This window comes from Dipteris shenzhenensis, chromosome 29, assembly GCF_047967505.1.
Source record: "Dipteris shenzhenensis isolate YYH24624 ecotype China chromosome 29, Dip_SZ_1.0, whole genome shotgun sequence".
NCBI lineage: Eukaryota > Viridiplantae > Streptophyta > Polypodiopsida > Gleicheniales > Dipteridaceae > Dipteris > Dipteris shenzhenensis.
Window position 1 is genome coordinate 40,830,284 of NC_141624.1, and position 18,548 is coordinate 40,848,831.

Sequence of the window (18,548 nt, forward strand, 5' to 3'; positions counted from 1 at the left end):
GTACGCCGTCAGTTCTAGCAACTAGGCCTGCCATTCAGTTCAGGGTTTAGTGCAGCATACCTATTAGCATTTTTGACCCTCATCCTCATCTTCCAGTCCACGTAGAAGTACCAACAGTTAGCATTGCAGCATTAGTTCATCATCTCACAGTCAGGAGAAGCATCAGGAAGGCATCGGCTCAGATCTAGCTGGCCTCCCTCAGACCAGCTCTTCATCAACACTCATTACAATCTACATCAGCATCTAGTTAGCAGCATTGTATCATGAGTCAGTCATAGCCCAACTTCTCGTGGGGCTCATCATTGTATTAAGACAACACATTCATATTAGTAATTGCACATTGCATTGCATACCAATTTGCATGTCTTGTGTCAGAGATCTCTCTATCTCTCTCAATGCTATCTAGATCTTAATTACAGTCAGTCTAAGGGTGTTTAACTACGGTCAAATTCCTTTGCATGCTACATTGGTATCAAAGCTTAGAGCTGACAGCCTTAGGAGCATGAAGATAGCCTTGCTGTCAGTCATTTCATTCGCTTCCGCTCAGATAATCCAGTCTTGAAGATCTTGTTGCAAATACTGTGCTTCTTGCATGAGCAAATAGGAGCATATAGGTTGGGCTTGCATCAACATGTAGGCGCAGTTAGTCAGTCAGGAACACGTATAGTTAGTCAGAGCACAGTCAGTCCAGTCAATCATGCATTACGAACAAGACCCTGGTGACATCCTTTGGAGTGGTCTGACATTCGCCATTGAAGGAAGATCATGGAGTCTTGTGCAATTCTTGGCATCACCGAGGTGCTCCTCAACATCGCCATGGGTAGCGCATGCTCTCAAGTAATGGTTGAAGGCTGGCTACAATGATCGATTGGCACTTGGCACCCGATCTCTTATCTCTCAATCTCAAGAAAGGAAAAGGGCCGTTTGCCTAAAAAATTCTTATGTCCCTGCATGCAAGTTGCACAGCCGCCGCTTTGTCTTTCAACTGAGATTGGACTGTACATCTTTCTCACCTTTCATTCAGGGTCAACATTGGGCCACAAGTGAAGTCCCATGGAATGGTGCAATATTCGAATTTTGATCTCTTCGCAGAAAGAGCTAAATGACTCATTAGCATGAGATGGGCTGATTGGGTTTTGCCTATGCCATAGGAAGTTGGCTTCAACAGTTACCTTGGTTGGTACGGAGGTTCATGTTTTCCCTGACGATATGGATGGATGGTTTCTTCTAGTAGGTCATCAGTGCAGGAGTCTGCATCAAGTGGTCAGGTCCCCACAATCACAAGCCATGATGGGGCAGTTTTGGATCACAGGGGCAAATCATTGCAAGGTCTCCACCTAGCGGCAAGTTCAGTAGAGGGAAATGTCACATGCACCAGTGCTAGGCACAGGTGGTAGTGACACTTGGTTGCACAGTCAACATTTTGCGGCATATTGTAGGACCTTTTTGGCAAGGATTTAGGGCTAGAAACGTGCCAAAGGATGCACCAGTAGTAGAAGACAACACATTTTCCCTCTCAAAATTTGGGTCTTTGGCCATATTTGCTGCCAATTGCAGTGACATTTTTACTTGATTCAGCCAAATTTGGAAATTTCTGGCATTTGCCCTTTGATTTGGGTAATTTGTCCTTTAGAATTTGGGGCTTTTCTATCTAGTGCTGGACATATTTACGTTGGACAGATTCTTGCAGCAGATTTGGGGACAGCTTGTGTATTTTGCTCATTGTTAGAGCAGCCACTTTTGGCATTCAAATTTGCAGAGATTGCTGTCATTTTTTAGCTGACATTTGCAGCTAGTGGTCAGATACTTTGAACAGCCAACTCTTTGCAATGATAGCCTTGAGGCTTGACATTTGCAGGGCGCTCTTCTTTTTGGGGATTTTCATTTGCAATGGCACATCATCAGTCTCTTGGAATGCTTACCCATGAAGACAAGCTTGATGGTACCAACTATCCCATGTGGTCCATCACAAGCACCTCCTGCCACCGCAGCCACTTCTGCCACTTCTCGTTCATCTACCACCACTCGCCTGTTGCAAATCCTCCAACACCCAATCAGATTCGTTGGGATCGGAGAGATGCACATGCACATGCAATGATTGCTATGAATAACAAGAGGGAGGTTATACCTCGCATTCGATCTTGCAAGACAGCCAAGGATGCATGGGAAACTTTGGCCAGTTTCTATTAGATTCGCAATTAGGCCGGGGTTGCTATTTACGCAAGCAGCTGGATAATGTTAAGATGAATGAAGAGGGCAGCATGGATGCTTATCTCACGAAGTTAAAGGATTTTAGAGAACACCTCATCAATGTTGATGAGATTGTCTCAGATTCATAGGTGGTGTTCATGATACTTGCTGGGCTCCCTGAATCATACCAAGGATTTGCTAGACATTGAGGCTAATGGCCATGGGAAACCCCAACCACTATAGCTTCAATCAGCTTGTTGCCCTACTATTGTAGGAGGAGTAGAGTCGTCAAAACAGGGCTGCTTCTATTCATGCAGATTAGGCCTTTGCCACCGATCACTGGGGTCGGTGGCAAAGGCAAAGGGGGGAAAAATTACAGCAAGCCCAAACCTGCATTTGATACCTCGTCATCTTCTTCTCTTGCTGATGGGAAGAAGAAAAAGAAGCGCTGTAATTATTGCAGGAAGTCTGGCCATAACATCTCTAAATGTTTCAGCGCATTGCTTCGGAGAAGAAAAAACAGCAGCAATGTCTTGCAGCTGCAAATACTTCTGCTGCCCATGATCGTCCTCATGAGGCAGCAAACTTGGCTTAGGATGAGTAGGCATTTGTTGTGACCTGCCACTACAATTTGGAGATGCATGCTTCAGCTTTATCTAGTTCAGATTCGAAGTCAGCCTGGTATTTCGATAGTGGTGCTTCTAAGCACATTACCTTCTCTATTTCAGTCCTTGAGTGATGCTCCACACGGGGGCATTATCACTTGTGCAAACAATGCAACTTATCCGGTGAGGTGCTGGTCACATCAGTGACAGGTTATGCAGTTTAGAATGTTCCATGTATCAAGAAGAATCTGATTTCTATTTCAGCCATCTCCACAAATGGCTTTAGAGTACTTTTTGACGGTCATCTTTGTGCCATGTATAACTGGTTACTGGTACGATAACTGTATTGTACTCACTGGGACACTTGATAGCGGGCTGTATCAACTTGATGCCTTTGAAAAGTAGACTGCTATAGAAGCTAATGCCTTTGCTGAATTTGTGATTTATGATACTCACTTATGGCATGAGAGATTGAGATTGGGGCATCTGAACTTTAATAGTTTGGTGAAGATGCATTCCAAGGACATGGTGATAGATCTCCCACCCATGCATGCAATTACGAAACATGTTTGTGAGGGCTGCTTTTTGAGGAAAATGTGTTGATTCCCATTTCCAAAAGACGCGATCCTTGGTACATCCAGGAAGTTGCATCTCGTACATAGTGATGTATGTGGGCTGATGCGAGTCCTGTAGAGTATCCAAGAGCCACCTTGGAACTCGTTTCTGCTGTCTAATGTCAGCCTGTTCCTCTATGATTGCCTGATCAACAGCATGATCATCATGTAGCTGCAAATTAGGCTGAACATCGGAAATAGGAGGCGGCTGTGAGCTGCTAGAAGTATTTGGAGCCAGATCCTATAAAGTGTCATCTAAACTCCATGAAGGGAAGTATGGCATCAAATACATCAGAGCCTTCTACAAATGCTGTTTTTTACAGTCCCAAGAGATGCGGGGGATGGATCCGAGTATAGCTATAAGATTGATAAAGCCTCTATCAGCATCCGGGGACCGGAGGCAATGATCTTTGCAAAGGCTGAGTTTTACCGAAAGCTTGCGGGGTTGCTAGAGCGAGGTCTTGTACGTGTGGAGTTGTAGGAGGTCCTCTCCGATGACCCGATTCACCTCGTGATAGCTGAGTGGAATTGATGGGGCCTCAAGGCTACACTGAAACGATGACAGTCTATCCATATGAAGTCCGAGGCCTACGAAGCATCTGTGTGTCTGAGCAAACATACCAACTCCTTTGATCATCCTTTGTCTCTATTATCATAGACAAAGTTAGGGCCAGCCAAGGTGGCCAATTTGCTTCATGTTGCTTTGATTGCCACTAGGAACCTCTTTGTCATAAGGATGCATTTGATAGCAGAGAATGGATGGATGCCATGAAAGGTGAAGAGTGAACTTGATTCGATTCATGCAAATGGCACATGGGACTTGTTAGACTTGCTAGCAGCTAAGTGGGTCTACGAATTGAAGCGAAAAGCTGATGGTAGTGTTCACCGTTACAAAGCTCGGCTTCTATGAAAGGCTATGCCCAGCAACTTGGCATTGACTTTGAGGAGACATTCGCTCCCACTTCACACATCACGATCATTCGGTGCGTCATTGCTCTTCCATCCCACAGGCATTGGGAGGTCCACCAGCTAGACATTGACCGCTTTCTTTCATGGGGGTATACCTGAGATGTATTTAGGATACTTAAGCCATACCATGGAGGGGGGTTTGTTAGCACTTAGCCCTAGTATGGCCTTGTAGGCTAGTTAGGATCAGTCAACCCTCAGGTTGACTTCATTGGTCAACACCTGTGGTTGGCTTTGGGGCCTCTATTGGCCACCACTTGTACTTTCTTACTATCCATTTGCAAGTACTTTGTGTTTTCTCAGCTAGCGTCTGCTCCCTTGCATTCCATCTACATTCCATTGCTCCCCGAACCCTGCATGGGTCGGTTCAACCAACCTGACTAGGTCGGGCTAGGTAGACTAGCAATCAAACCTAGTTGGGTCAGGTTGGCTTGTCTGCAGGCCATTCCCCCTACTATAACTAGGGTCATTTGGCCTTGATTGTCTACATTGTAGGCGCAGTATACAGCCTATTCTGAGGTGCAGATCTACTTCAGATCTCAGTTATCCAGAGGCGTGGTTCAAACCTTGGATCATATCTTATACCTGTAGGTTTTCTCAGCAAATTATGCAGAGTTTTTCGTTGAATTTCCTGCGCAGTTACGCCTCTGTCCAATTGCAATCCTGTGTCTCTTTGTTTGCCTCTCTCTCTCTCTCTCTCTCTCTCTCTCTCTCTCTCTCTCTCTCTCTGTTCACAAATTTTGCTGCACTCTCTGACAATGAAAGCCATGGTGGTTGTGAATTTGGGAGCTAGGACCTGGACTGAAGTGTGGCTCGAGGGGAAGCGTTGGAGATGCAATCCACACTTTTAGAGAGAAGTAGTAGTGTTTGAATTCTAGACATTTCCATAAATTGGATAGATTGGAGGACATCCATCACCTTGGATGGCTAGACCTATATGTGGAGATCTGTGGTTAAGTGCGTTCAGGTGTGAACAAATTTCGATGGATGACTTTCTGGGAAGTGGGAGGTGTAGCCATGCCCTTTGAGATTTGAACAGGAGGATTCCGAAGGCTGTGGAGGAGCTGTAAGTGAGGGTCTGAACCTTGGTCTCTTCAGTAATATGTATGAGGCATTGTGCCAACCCATACAAAGCAAAAAGGAAATGGAAAAATAAAACAATTGTCACCTCCTTGGAACGCTTTGCAAATGTGGTACAAGCATGTTCTAGACCAAGTGCACTTGCCTTGAGTTTTCCTTCTCAGCACTTGCTCTTCTGTTTATTGGTCTAGGAAGTGCCATATTCCTCCACACTGCTTCAAAATTTCACCGGACATTCATTGTAGACTGAGGGGACGGGAAAGGTTGAGCTATGTAGAGGACTGTAAGGGAATGTAAAGGGAAGTTTTGGGGCTTGGTAGGCTGGGAGGTAGGGTGAGGGGTCAGCTCTATACCAGTCCTGCATAAAAGAAAATGCCCATAAGCAAAATTGATTCCACCACTCAAGGTGCCTTGTATTTGACCAGGATATTTAGGGAACATATGGAATTGTAGCTGAGAGGTATGCTGGAGGGCAGAGATATACTTATCATAATACATTATTCAAGCATAATTGCATCTTTGTGGACAGTCAAGAAATTGCGGAGGGTAAGTATGTTTATGGGTGATTTCACATACTGAATTGAGAAAGCTTGAAGGCAGTCTATACAAGAACACTTGGGTGATATGCTGGATGTGCACACAGGATTCTTTCCATAGTGGATGCAGAATCATTTGAAATGGGGCCTTCATTACATCCTTGTAATGGGATTACATGGTGGAGAAAGAATATCCTACAGAGGCTATCAACTTGTTGAATAAGCTTAGGGCAATGGAAAAATTCCTCGTCATTCTCCTTCAATTTCCGTGTTTATCCCCTCTTGTGCCCGTGTATAGGTACTGAAAGTTCCTGAAATTTCGTAGGCTTTTCTTCATTATTTCCACCATGAATATGCTGAATTCTTTTTTGACGCTTAAAATCCATCATCAGGATGTCTGTGATTTCAAAGGAGGATATTTATATGTATTTTCTGGAGTATTGTCTTAGCATTTTGACATAGATTTGTGGCTTGTATCAGGAAAGTGCAAGGTTTTGACTGCCATGTTTGTGTTTCTTCTTCAGGGGTTCTTTTCATTGCAGATCAGGCAAGGCTTGCCATATTGGTCGAGTTATTGTATTCCATCTACACCGTGAGAAAAAATGGAGGGTGGCTGGGTTTATTTTTCTGCGTGAATTGTGCCTTTATATCTAGCAACTTGATGATCTATTTTCTGCATTCAAATGGTTCTGAGACTGCCGGACGAGACTTTACTGGTACACATGGCCAATCTTTTGGTAAAGAAAGAGCGCAGAACAGAAGAGGAAATCCATCAGGGGCCTCTCGTGCTACAGGCTCTGCTGATGGCTTTCAATCTGGGGGTGCCTCTACCAGTGGATCTATGGAGGGGGAAGCAAATCCTGTTGATAAGGAGGTTGAGCGAGTATTAAGCTGCAAGGACCATTATGCTGTTCTCGGATTAGCCCGATTTGATGAAATAGATCAGTCTATTCTGAAGCGCGACTATAGGAAGAAGGTTTAGCTTCTGCTTCCATTTAAAATAAATCTGCTACTCAGATTAAGGTTATGTTATTGTTCTTTTTAACCAGAAGGATTTGAATACTTAAATGAGGCTGGGACAATAAAGCCATGAATTTGAGAGTTTATATGGTGATTGGTGCTGGTCATGTAACCTTGATTTCTTATAGAATTGTGCACCTTTTTGGAAATACAGGCAATGCTGGTTCATCCCGATAAGAACTTAGGAAATGAAGTTGCAGAAGAAGCTTTCAAGCGTCTGCAGAATGCATATGAGGTAGCTTGATCTTGCTATTCTGTTCAGACGATTTTACATTTTACTGCTGCATATTTTGTAAGATCATTTTATAAAATTATCTTTGATCAGGGAGTTTTCGTTAACTGTTGAAGAGCAGATATTACTGGATCCTTTGAAGAAGCAGTGCTATGATGATGAGCTCAAAAGAGAGGAGGTGTTATCAACGCTCAAGCGTTTTCAACAAGAAGTGCTGCGGGTATATCTCGAAAAATTTAGATCACCAAATCAGATTGCCAGATATAGGGAAAACTTCGCTTGTTATCATTTTGTTGTGCTATTGTTTTTAATTTATGGAAGTGAACTCTCAATGATTATGCATATAGACATAGCTGGTTTGCATAGCTTATGATTGCCTAACATATGGGTAAAAGGGGATTTTTCTTGAAATAGAACATGAACTGATCTTGAATCTTCTTTAGCTGTGAGTGCTGACATGCAGGAATTTGTACTCCCAAAAGAACTCGCCAAAAGAAAACCTGTTGCCGAAGCGGTACTTTATAGACCCAAAGTTGCTGGCTGTAATCTTTTCCTCCACCACTTAGCTGGGCGATGCATTTGCCAAACAGAATCGCCTCTCTTTGAAACCCAAGGTTGAGGCAAAATGATTTTATACAATGTAGGTACAGTAATTTGAGATAGCCTCAAAGGACGAGAAGAGGACCCTGGAGGAGTCAAAGTCCAATCTTCTAGCCGGTCCTGGAGTTCCAAAGGAGGAATCGGAACACACACACGCACACACACACACAGAGGTCTAGCTTCAGCTCCTATGCACCCTTCTCTTCATATAGAGCTGTATTTTGGAGAAAAGGAGAAACAAGAGGAGTACATTGATGCATAATTGTATTGCAAGTGGTAGTGTACTTAAGTTATAGGAGGATTGGAGCCCGCACAACTGCAATTTGAAAGAAAAGATGTTCACTTGACAAAGAGATCTTACCTCGGATGTTAGAAACATGATGAGAGTGAAAGAGAGAGAGAGAGGCTAGGGAGTGAAGAAATGCTACACAAATGTAGAAACCATGGAAGGCTTTCATTCATTCATCATCATCATCAAATGAGACAAGTGAAGTACAAGCCTTATATAGGCTACACACTCACAAACTAGCACCAAGTGCATTCACATTCTTCAAGGAAGTGTTCTCGCAGTCCTGCATCACACCAAAAGCATCATACTTCAAGAAAAAGAGAGAGGGGCTCGAAGCCTTACGAGAGACAAAGCCGAAAGCATGGAAGGAGATCTCCCAGTTCAAGCCCATCTTCTTCTTCTTCTTCTTTCTCTTCCTCATCTTCTTCTGTATCGAGGGTCATAAGCGTAGAAGGAGGTCCAAATCACGAAGCAGAGACTTCACGGAAGGTGGTAAGTCGGTCAAGTTCACTACTTTTAATGGAAAGTATGGAGCCACTGAAAATGCTTGGCAGTTCATTCGTCAGTTTGATATAGCCTTCAAAACAGGGCACTATCGCGAGAAGTCCAAGTTAAAGATTGTGTATGTCTTCACCTGACAAATAGTGCCAATGCTTGGTGGGGAGCTCTTCTAGTTGCAAAAGAGGCTCCAAAGACATTGAAAGACTTTAAGAAGCAGTTTTATGAGCAGTTTTTGCCCAATAATTTCTTTGATGATGTTCATACAGCCTAGGAAAGTGTGTGCATGGCAGCCTCTGACACCATCGAGACATGTAATATAAAGTTTTGGACAGCTTATCTTCAGATCACGCCCTTCAAAGAAAATTCAGAAAAGACGAAGCTTTGAAGTATCGAGCGGGATTGCTTCCCAACATACGAACTTAAGCATTGATTCAAGGAAGACAAAGCTACGAGATTTGATGCATTCAGCTTCCGTGGTTGAACTGCTAAGGGAAGACCTCCTTTAGACTATGGCAGAAAAAGGGAAGGGTGTGGATACTAGCAAGAGGGTTGTGGCACCAACCCAAGGTTTAGAGAGATTTCAGCCTTAGAAGCCGGGGGGCCCATTCAAGCCTTTCAAAGGGAAGTCAAAGTTTACTCGAGAACAGATTGAAGCCTTCCGAAAGGAAGGTAAGTGTTTCCATTGTGGAAAAGAAGGGCATATGGCTGCCCAGTGCCCCGAAAGAAGGGCATATGGCTGCCCAGTGCCCCGAAAGGCATGCGGGTCCAAGGGAGCAGAAAACGCTAAGAGAACCGTCGAAGCTTGTGGCGGGAGGAGTTCCGGATATGTGGGCAGAACCACAGAATCAGAAAACAGAGAGCTTTGCCTCGCATGGGGTAAAGTAAGAGATCATAATGCTTTAATTCTTTTTTATCTAGGAACTACCGATAATTTCATCTCAGAGATCTAGCTTTGAGGCTAGGAATTAAGACAAAAGAATTGGGTTTATCTTTGGATGCAGAGCATGTTTTTGAAGGGGATCCAGTCAAAGTCACACCTTTGATTGAAAAGCGCGAAATTCATGTATAGGACTATGTGGACCACGAAAAGTTTTATGTTTCACCTCTCAAGCATTATGACGCTATTTGGGTATGCCATGGTTCCATAGAAAGGAGGTAGTTCTTGATTTTAAAGCAAGAACTCTCAGTTTTGTGCATCGGAATAAGCAGTACAAGATTTCTCATCTCAATGACTAGAGCCACCCTTCTCACCTGCTCGTTCCATGATGCCACTTTTCAGTCATTCCTACGTGCCACCAAATCCACCCACACACCACACATTGGATTGGTTCCCTGCAAGAGCTGGTACGATGATGAGAGTAAGACCTTGCACTGTCAACTTAGATTCAATACCAACCACCACTTTTTGACTGAGTCAGAGACCAAACGAGTCATTGTCTAGTCTATCGAAGAAGAGGGACTCAACGGTCAAAACAAGGAAGGAATACTTAAAATTTTGTTTAGCAATAACTCCAAGGATTTTTAGTTTATATTTCTCGAGCATATGTCCACATCCCCTCTCACAGACCCAATTATTTGGCACAATTATGTATGCACCCTTTATGAGATCCCCAACCAGTCAACACTAGACGTCCCAAAGCTACCTTGCCCTACCTCCTGCTCACTCTTCAGCACTGATGATATCAAACACGCAACTCTCAAGCTACCCAATAGCGAAGTCAAAGTTCATGAGGGGTTATGCATTGACCCCATTAACAACATGGTCCTACGGCAATCCCTTTTGGAAGACACATCTATAAAAGACATGCTAGTTCTGAGTCAAAGTTCATGAGGGGTTATGCATTGACCCCATTGCATATGGGCTTAGTACCTCAGGCCAATCTTGGCAGAGATTTTTAAAGGAAGCGGTTTGCATCGGTTTTCCTCATACTTGGACCCTTAACAACATGGTCCTACGGCAATCCCCTTTGGAAGACACATCTATCAAAGACATGCTGGTTCTGTGTAGATAGATATACTTTTCTACTTCTTGCTCAAATGATATGTACCAAGCCATCGGTCCCACATCAAATTCTGCTAGAAATGTTTGGGGCTACTCCTCTACAGCTGATGTAGCATTTCAAGTGGTAACATATCTTCATACAGTTAGGGACTTTGGCACCATGACATCGAAACAACATGGATTACGGTAGCTGGCCTTTGCTTCATCTATTGTAATAGAGATAGAGGGGAATTAGAGGAGTTGGTATGTTCGAACATGTAGATGGTTTGCAGGCTTGGGACTCCATATGGACAGATTGCCACCATCTGAGTATCTGAGTATAGTCTTGAGGCTCCATCCACTCTGCTCACCTATCATGAGGTGAAGTAGGATGCTAGAGAGGATCCATTCAGCTTCACACATACATGACTTGGCTAGCACCTCATGAGCTTTCGATAAAACTCAGCTTTTACAAAGATCAATGCTTATGGATCTTAGAGGAGGGGCTTACCAAACCACTGGGCTATACTCAGATTCATCTTCCACATGCATTAAGGATCTCGACTAGGCAGTTCTGAGTATTTTTTCATAGGCTATGTATTGAGACAGGACCGGCAGAGGGCACTCCATGCGAGAGGCTGATCTATACTTTATGTGATATGCAGGAGATTGAGGCATAGAGGAGCACTTTGCATCTAGATGCCCTGTGTACTATGAGATCCGTGGACGGCAGCACTGTGTATTCAAGAGCGGTTTTGGCCCACTTAGAGATTTGTTGGTCCATCTTGATCAATGACGTGCATGATTTTCCTCCTTGAGACCTAGTGATAGTACGGCTCATGCGAGCGCAAAATAAGCATCTCTCTCATGCAATTACAGGGGCCGCTACGAGCAGCCTTGAGAGACTCAATTTTTTGGTATAAAAGTCTGGATGTGTTCAGGGTTGTTTGGGAGAGACTAAAATGAAATCGTGTAGACTTCACAAGCAGTTGTAGCTTGAATGAAGAGATTTTGGACTACTTTTTGATTAGCCTTCTCCTTTAGTGCTAGCCTTCGTCATGGCTGAGTCTGCCCTTCACCTTTGGAGTGCTGACAGAAACTCAATACGAAGACTTTGTATAAATGGATGCTCAAGTATGTGTGGGTGTGTGGATTTGTATGTGTGAGAGCATATTTTTATACTATGGTCTACACCCATTGTTGGGCGCTGATGATGTCAGTGGGGATGTCATAGTAGCTAGTCCCTACTATGTGTGATGGAGTTTGTGGTTTTCAACCTTATGAGTGACTATCATGAGATTGAAACTGCACTATGTTGTGTTTTTAGAGGATGAGGTTGGGAATGTTCTTGGATTCATCTAGGTATATGTTCAATAATGTTTGTGGATTAAGTTTTCCTTGAGATTTATTCTGAGACTCTTGTGGTAACGAAGAACTGCATGGTAGACCAGTGGTCTGACATCATGCTGGTTTTAACAGCATAATATCAACAAGTTTTTTATGTGATGTCAGAATGGTAGGTATGGACCTGCGGAAAACCGGTGCACCCATTCTGAAGATGAAGGTGATAATGAGCTACCCACAGATTCCAGAAGAATTGCATGCAAAAAGTGCAACAACATGCACCTCTGGATCTGCACTGACAGGAACAAATTACATGCCAGATGGTGCCAGGTCTGCTACATATAGATGTTTAATGGAGTTTTCTTTCTTTGATATATTGAATCATCAAAGTTCTCTTGTCAACGTGATGAATTGGTTATCTTTTTTTTATTTTTGGCTAATGTTTGTTTATGTGACAGGAGTGCCAAGACTATCATCAAGCTAAAGATGGTGATGGCTGGATAGAGCAGTCCGGGCATGCTTTCTTTTTCGGCATGTTTCAGAAGGTAATTAAATACAGTTACATAATTTTATCTATTTCGCATTAAAGGTTGACTTTCTGCTCTGTGCAGGCAACTTCCAGGCTTGCCTTGTTTGATTTCATGTTAAAAATATCAATTGTTTTTCGTGTTGCTTTTGGTGATTATGTTGAATTATGATCAGTCGTTATCCCTAGTCATGTTCGAGGACTGAAAGTTGTGTCCTGCTCAAGAGGAGGACCTTTGTGTAACGTACTGGTCATTTATGAGAAGATGATGGCATGATACGTTTGCCACTCTAATTATGCCCAGGGAGACTCTTGTACATTGGATGGCCTTGCCCACAGCCATTATGTAGATACTTGACTCGAGTGAAGGAGCATGCACATACATGTGGTGACCTCTCTTGTGTAAAGGCCGCTAGGAGTGGGCCTTTAGATTCTGTCCTCGTAGGTTTCTTAGCTGTAGCAGTGGTACATGCATAATCTTCTTTCAGCATGCTTCTTTTTCTATGCATGTTTATGGTTTTAACCATGTGGGTTGTGAGAGTTAAAATAATGATGTCAATCTAATGTGCAAGGGGGCAGCAAATAAATGAAGGGTAGTACAATAAATGTGTACCAATTGTTAAGGTACAAAGAGTGGTATGAATAAATGAGGCCCTAACATTAGGCGCCCAATGTATGTATGCAGTTTTCAGTTTTAATGCAAGTTACTCTTTTGGCTTCTCAACGTGTCTCTTCGCTCCTCTCCTTCTCTCTCTCTTTGATATCATTTTTCAGCAAGCTTCCTCGCACTTTAACATGGTATCAGAGCAGGAAGAGTGCATGAGAGTTGGATAGAAGCGATTCCCTCACGATTGCGCACGGTTTGACGCGAAGAAAGTTGAAAGAGGATTCCAGAAAGCGAAGATATGAAGATTTTGCGTGATCAGCCTGTTATTTGATCAGAAAATTCAGTTTACAAGTAAGGAAAGGAGGAGCCCAAGTGAAGCGATGCAAGGAAAGAACACGTGCAGAAATTTCGCACCCAAAAAGTGACGAAAATTAGGGTTTCGAGCCCTAAAACCAAGCGTTTTGAAATCGCATTGTAGCTGCCCCCTGTAGGAGAAGTCTTCAGCATCAGCATTCACCAAAAACAGTATGAAAAAGTCAGAAAAAAAAAATTTGGGCGAAATCTGAAAAATCTCGAAATTAGGGTTTTTTTGTCATTTTGACCTTAAAAATGGAGGCGTTTTTAGGTCGCCCTTGTTCAGCAGCAGTCTATGAGGCAAAACGACCAACATTGAAGAAGAAATTCTGAAAAGTTTCAAAAACTTTGAAGAAAATCTCGAAATTAGGGTTTCTGCGCAGTTTCCAACCCTAAAAGTGATGAAAAATCAGGCCCCAAGTGAAAGAAATCAGTAAATGGATCTGAACTATCTCGAAATTAGGGTTTCAGCCCTGGTTTTGAACCCCAAAATGGAAGCAAACAGCCCCGAGATGATGGAGAAAAGATATGCCCTGTTTTTGTGATGAAATCAGCCCTGTTTGTGAAGAATTTTGAAGCCACAAGTTTTGTGGAACAGCGTGGGCATGTTGGATTGAATTTCCAGCCCATGAACGAAGTGCGAATCAGCCCCAAGAAGGTGAGAAAGCAATCAGCCATATTATGGTGAGAAAGTGCCCAAGTTTGATGGGTAGAAACGCCACACAAGTGACGAAGAATGAAGCCCTTGACTCCAAGGAAGAGATGCCTCAGCCCGCATGGCTTGATTGAAGATCAAGCGAGAAACAAGTACATAAGAAAAGGGGCAGCCCTATGGTAGGTGAAGCCACGAAGAGAGGGCAGCCCATATGTGTTTGCAAGACGTGTCAATGAATGAAGAAAAAGACCAGCCAAGAACAGCCCAAGATTGAGTGCCATGAAGGCATGAAAGTGAAGAAGATTTGCAGCCCAAAAGACCAGCCAAAGACCTCTAAAATTGAGGATTTGAAGACCCCAAAACAGTAAGGTATCCACTGCGTGTTTGAAGTGTATTTTGGGGTGATTATTCTAATTTGTTGCTTGCTGTAATTCAGTCAAAATGGCGGACAGCAAGGTTGATTTTGTGCTCCCAGAAAGTGGGAAGCTCGATGGCAAAAACTATCCAATTTGGAAGTTTAAGATGAAGAATCTCTTAAAGTTGAAAGACTTGTGGGAGATTGTAGAAGGCAAAGATGAAAGGCCTGATGTGATGAAGCCAGTAACGGTGCCTAATATGACACCTCAAGAAAAGAGGGCTGAGGATAAAAGGTATGAAGAAGAACTTGAAGTTCAAACAAAATTTGATAAAAGAGCTCAAAAAGCTCTTTGTTACATCAACATGAATGTGAAGGACAGCGTCATTCCTCAAATAAGTGGTGCTACAGCTCCAGATGAAGCATGGACAACTCTTCAAACTCTATTTGAATCAGTAAATACAACAAGGTTGTTGTTCCTTAAACAAAAGTTGCATGCTTTTAAGAAGGAACCAAATGAGCAAATCACTGCCTATTTGACTCGTTTGAAAGATATCACTGACCAATTGCTCTCAGTGGATGAGGTTGTAACATATGTGGATATGGTAAGCATAACCATGAATGGGCTTACTATGAATGAAAGCAATTCACCATGGCAACATTTGGTGACTTCCCTAATGGTGAGGGAGACCACTCCTAACTTTGAGGAGTTGAGTGCTCTCTTGCTACAAGAAGAGTTAAGAAGACAAGGAAGTGGGACGAAGAGTTCCAAGAACAAAGATGAAGCATTCACCGTGAGAGGAAGACCATGGCGTGGCCGTGGAAGAGGTGGATGGAATCGAAACAATGAAAGGCAAAATCAGGGCAGGCATGAAGAAGGGGGAGATTCGAACTCCTCCTATCAAGACAGAAGGCAATTTACCCCTCGAGGAAGAGGAGGATATAGAGGCAACTTTCGTGGAAGAGGACGCAGCTCCTACACTTCAAGAAGAGGCCCGTGTTACTATTGTGGGAAGGATGGTCATGTGGAGAGTGAATGTCGCATAAAACAGCATGCACAACAATCAAGAGGGAGAGGCAGAGGCTTCTCAAATTGGCAAAGGCAAAATAGCAACAACTTTGCGGGAGAAGGAAATCAGAATAATGAAAGAAATAGCAAGGATGAGTTTTTGTTGATGGCTGATCATACAAAACAGTCCCACTATCGTGGGGAATGGTATGTCGATTCGGGTGCCACAGCGCACATGACCGGCAATGGTGATTGGTTTTCTCAGTATGTTGATGAAGAAGGCAGTAACAAAGTGTTTTTGGGTGATGATTCCACACAAAACATTCACGGATATGGCGACATACCTATCAAGCTAAAAAATGGTGAGATTGGTACTCTTAAAAATGTATTGTGGATTCCTAATTTGGCAAGAAATTTGCTTTCTGTGGGCTGCATAACAGATCAGCACATGAGTGTTGAGTTTTTCAAGGAGTACTTCATCATAAAAGACCTCAAGAATGAGGGAAAAGAAGTTGCTCGTGGCATACGCAGCAATGACAGGTTGTACAAGCTAATTACTATGAGTGACCAGCAAGTATTGATGTCTCAAACGGAGCAAACCTCTCAGCTTTGGCATAGGAGGTATGGTCATTTAAATATGAAAGCACTTAAGTATTTATTTGACAATGGCATGGTCACAGGAATCCCAAAGATTGGTGAGATACCGGGTGTATGTGAGCCTTGTGCCTTGGGCAAGCATGCAAGGACTCCATTTCCAAAAACAAGCTCATGGAGAGCAACACAAAAACTTGAATTGATACACTGTGATTTGTGGGGACCGGCTCAAGTGAATTCACTTGGTGGATCACGTTATTTTATGTCCCTTATTGATGATTATTCACGCAAGTGCTGGCTGTATTTTCTCAAAAGTAAGGGTGAAACTCTTGATGTGTTCAAGCAATGGAAATCTTATGTGGAAAATGAAACAAGTATGAAAGTGAAGACTCTCCGCACAGACAGAGGAGGTGAGTTCATGTCAAATGAGTTTGATTTGTTATGCAATGAAAGTGGTATGTTTCATCAACTTACTACAGCTTATAGCTCTCAACAAAATGGAGTAGCAGAAAGAAAGAATCGCACTGGGGTGGAAGGAGCACGATGCATGCTCAAAGATTCAAGATTGGGACGTAAGTTTTGGGCAGAGGCTGTCCACACAGCCATATATTTGCAGAATAGATCTCCAACAAAAGCGCTTGATGGTATGACTCCTGAGGAAGTCTATTATGGTAAGAAACCAAATGTGTCTCATCTTCGTGTGTTTGGATGCTTGGCATATGCTCATGTGCACAAGCAAAACAGGCAGAAATTGGATGATAAATCAATTAAGTGTATCTTTATTGGATATGCAACATGTTCAAAGGCTTACAAACTTTATGACCCTGTGAGTCAGAAAGTTATAATCACACGTGATGTGTTGTTTGATGAGACAAAGAACAGCGCTGATTTTCATTTGGTGGAAGAAGATGAAGATCCCCTCATTTTCTTTGAGGTTGATGAAGAGACGGGCGACAAGAAAGATGAAGGATTCAAGGCAGCTCAAAACAGGCCAGCAAGTATCAATGAAGGCATTCCGCCTCAAGATGTGCATGAAACAGTCCCAAATATTCCAAATGTGGTTCCCATGGATGGTGTTGATGCAGACAATCCACAAAGTGTGAAGAAATTGCCCAGATGGTATATTAAAACTATTGAAGATAGTAATACTTTGGAGCAGGCTGAAAGTAGCAATGATGGGCTGAGAAGATCACAAAGAATCAAGGACAAAGGTACGTCACATGTGAACTTTGCTTTGATGGCAAAAGTTCTTTCTAATGATGAACCCACTTCATTTTCTGAAGCAATCAAAAACAGCAAATGGAAAGAAGTAATGGAAGAAGAATACTCTTCTATCATGAAGAATAACACTTGGACACTTGTTGAGTTACCTCATGGGAAGCAGGCCATTGGTACTAAGTGGGTTTTCAAGATCAAGTACAAGGCAGATGGCACCTTGGACAAGTACAAGGCAAGGCTGGTTGCTAAAGGTTATGTGCAAAAAGAAGGGATTGATTATGAGGAGACATTTGCTCCAGTTGCAAAAATGACAACCATACGATTGGTTTTGGCAGTGGCCACTCATCATGGGTGGTCTGTCGCACAAATGGATGTCAAGTCTGCCTTTCTCAATGGCATTCTTGAAGAGGAGGTATATGTGCAACAGCCCCAAGGCTTTGAAATTAAAGGCAAGGAGAGGCTTGTGTGTAAGCTTAAGAAGGCGTTGTATGGCTTGAAACAAGCTCCCAGGGCATGGTACTCAAGGATTGATAAGGATCTCACAAAGAATGGCTTCATGAGGAGTAAGAATGACTCCAACCTTTATGTCTTTCATGAAAATGCAGATTTATTATTGATCATTGTCTATGTGGATGATTTGGTAATCACAGGAAGCAGCACCTCATTGATTAAGCGCATAAAGAAGAGCTTGTCAATTGAATTTGACATGAAGGATTTGCGACAGCTTCATTACTGTCTTGGTATTGAAGTTTGGAGGCAGGAAAACAGTATGTTTCTTACCCAATCCAAGTATGTGAAAGATGTACTTGAAAGATTTGAAATGACTGATTCAAAAATAATGCACACCCCCATGGAATTGAATGAGAAGCTAACCTCACGTGTAGATGAAAAGAAAGTGGATGGCACAGGTTATAGGAAACTGGTTGGCAGTCTCATTTATGCTACTATCACGAGGCCGGATATTTCATATGCAGTGAGTGCTCTAAGTCAGTATATGGCAGATCCAAAGGAAAGCCACATGAAGGCAGCAAAGCGGTTGTTGAGATACATGAAGGGCACTTATAATTATGGTCTCGAATTTGTTGCATCTTGTGATTTATTGCTGGCTGGTTATTGTGATTCTGATTGGGCCAGCAGTGTTGATGACAGAAGATCTACCTCGGGATATTGTTTCTCACTTGGCTCTGGAGTTATTTCATGGAAGAGTAAGAAGCAGCCCACGGTTGCTTTATCCTCTACTGAAGCTGAGTATATTGCAGCAAAAAGTGCCGT

General features: G+C 42.9%; 1 protein-coding gene across 1 annotated transcript in view; it reads left to right on the forward strand.

The window, feature by feature from the left end:
* The window catches only part of LOC147882851 (uncharacterized), a 42,923-nt gene that overhangs the window by 20,673 nt on the left and 3,702 nt on the right, over nucleotides 1-18,548 (forward strand). Inside the window, exons 3-7 of the mRNA XM_087400403.1 lie at nucleotides 6,516-6,967; nucleotides 7,166-7,246; nucleotides 7,365-7,463; nucleotides 12,127-12,288; nucleotides 12,417-12,503. Of these exons, the coding sequence (XP_087256529.1) occupies nucleotides 6,516-6,967; nucleotides 7,166-7,246; nucleotides 7,365-7,463; nucleotides 12,127-12,288; nucleotides 12,417-12,503 (881 nt within the window). The remainder of the gene's footprint in view (nucleotides 1-6,515; nucleotides 6,968-7,165; nucleotides 7,247-7,364; nucleotides 7,464-12,126; nucleotides 12,289-12,416; nucleotides 12,504-18,548) is intronic.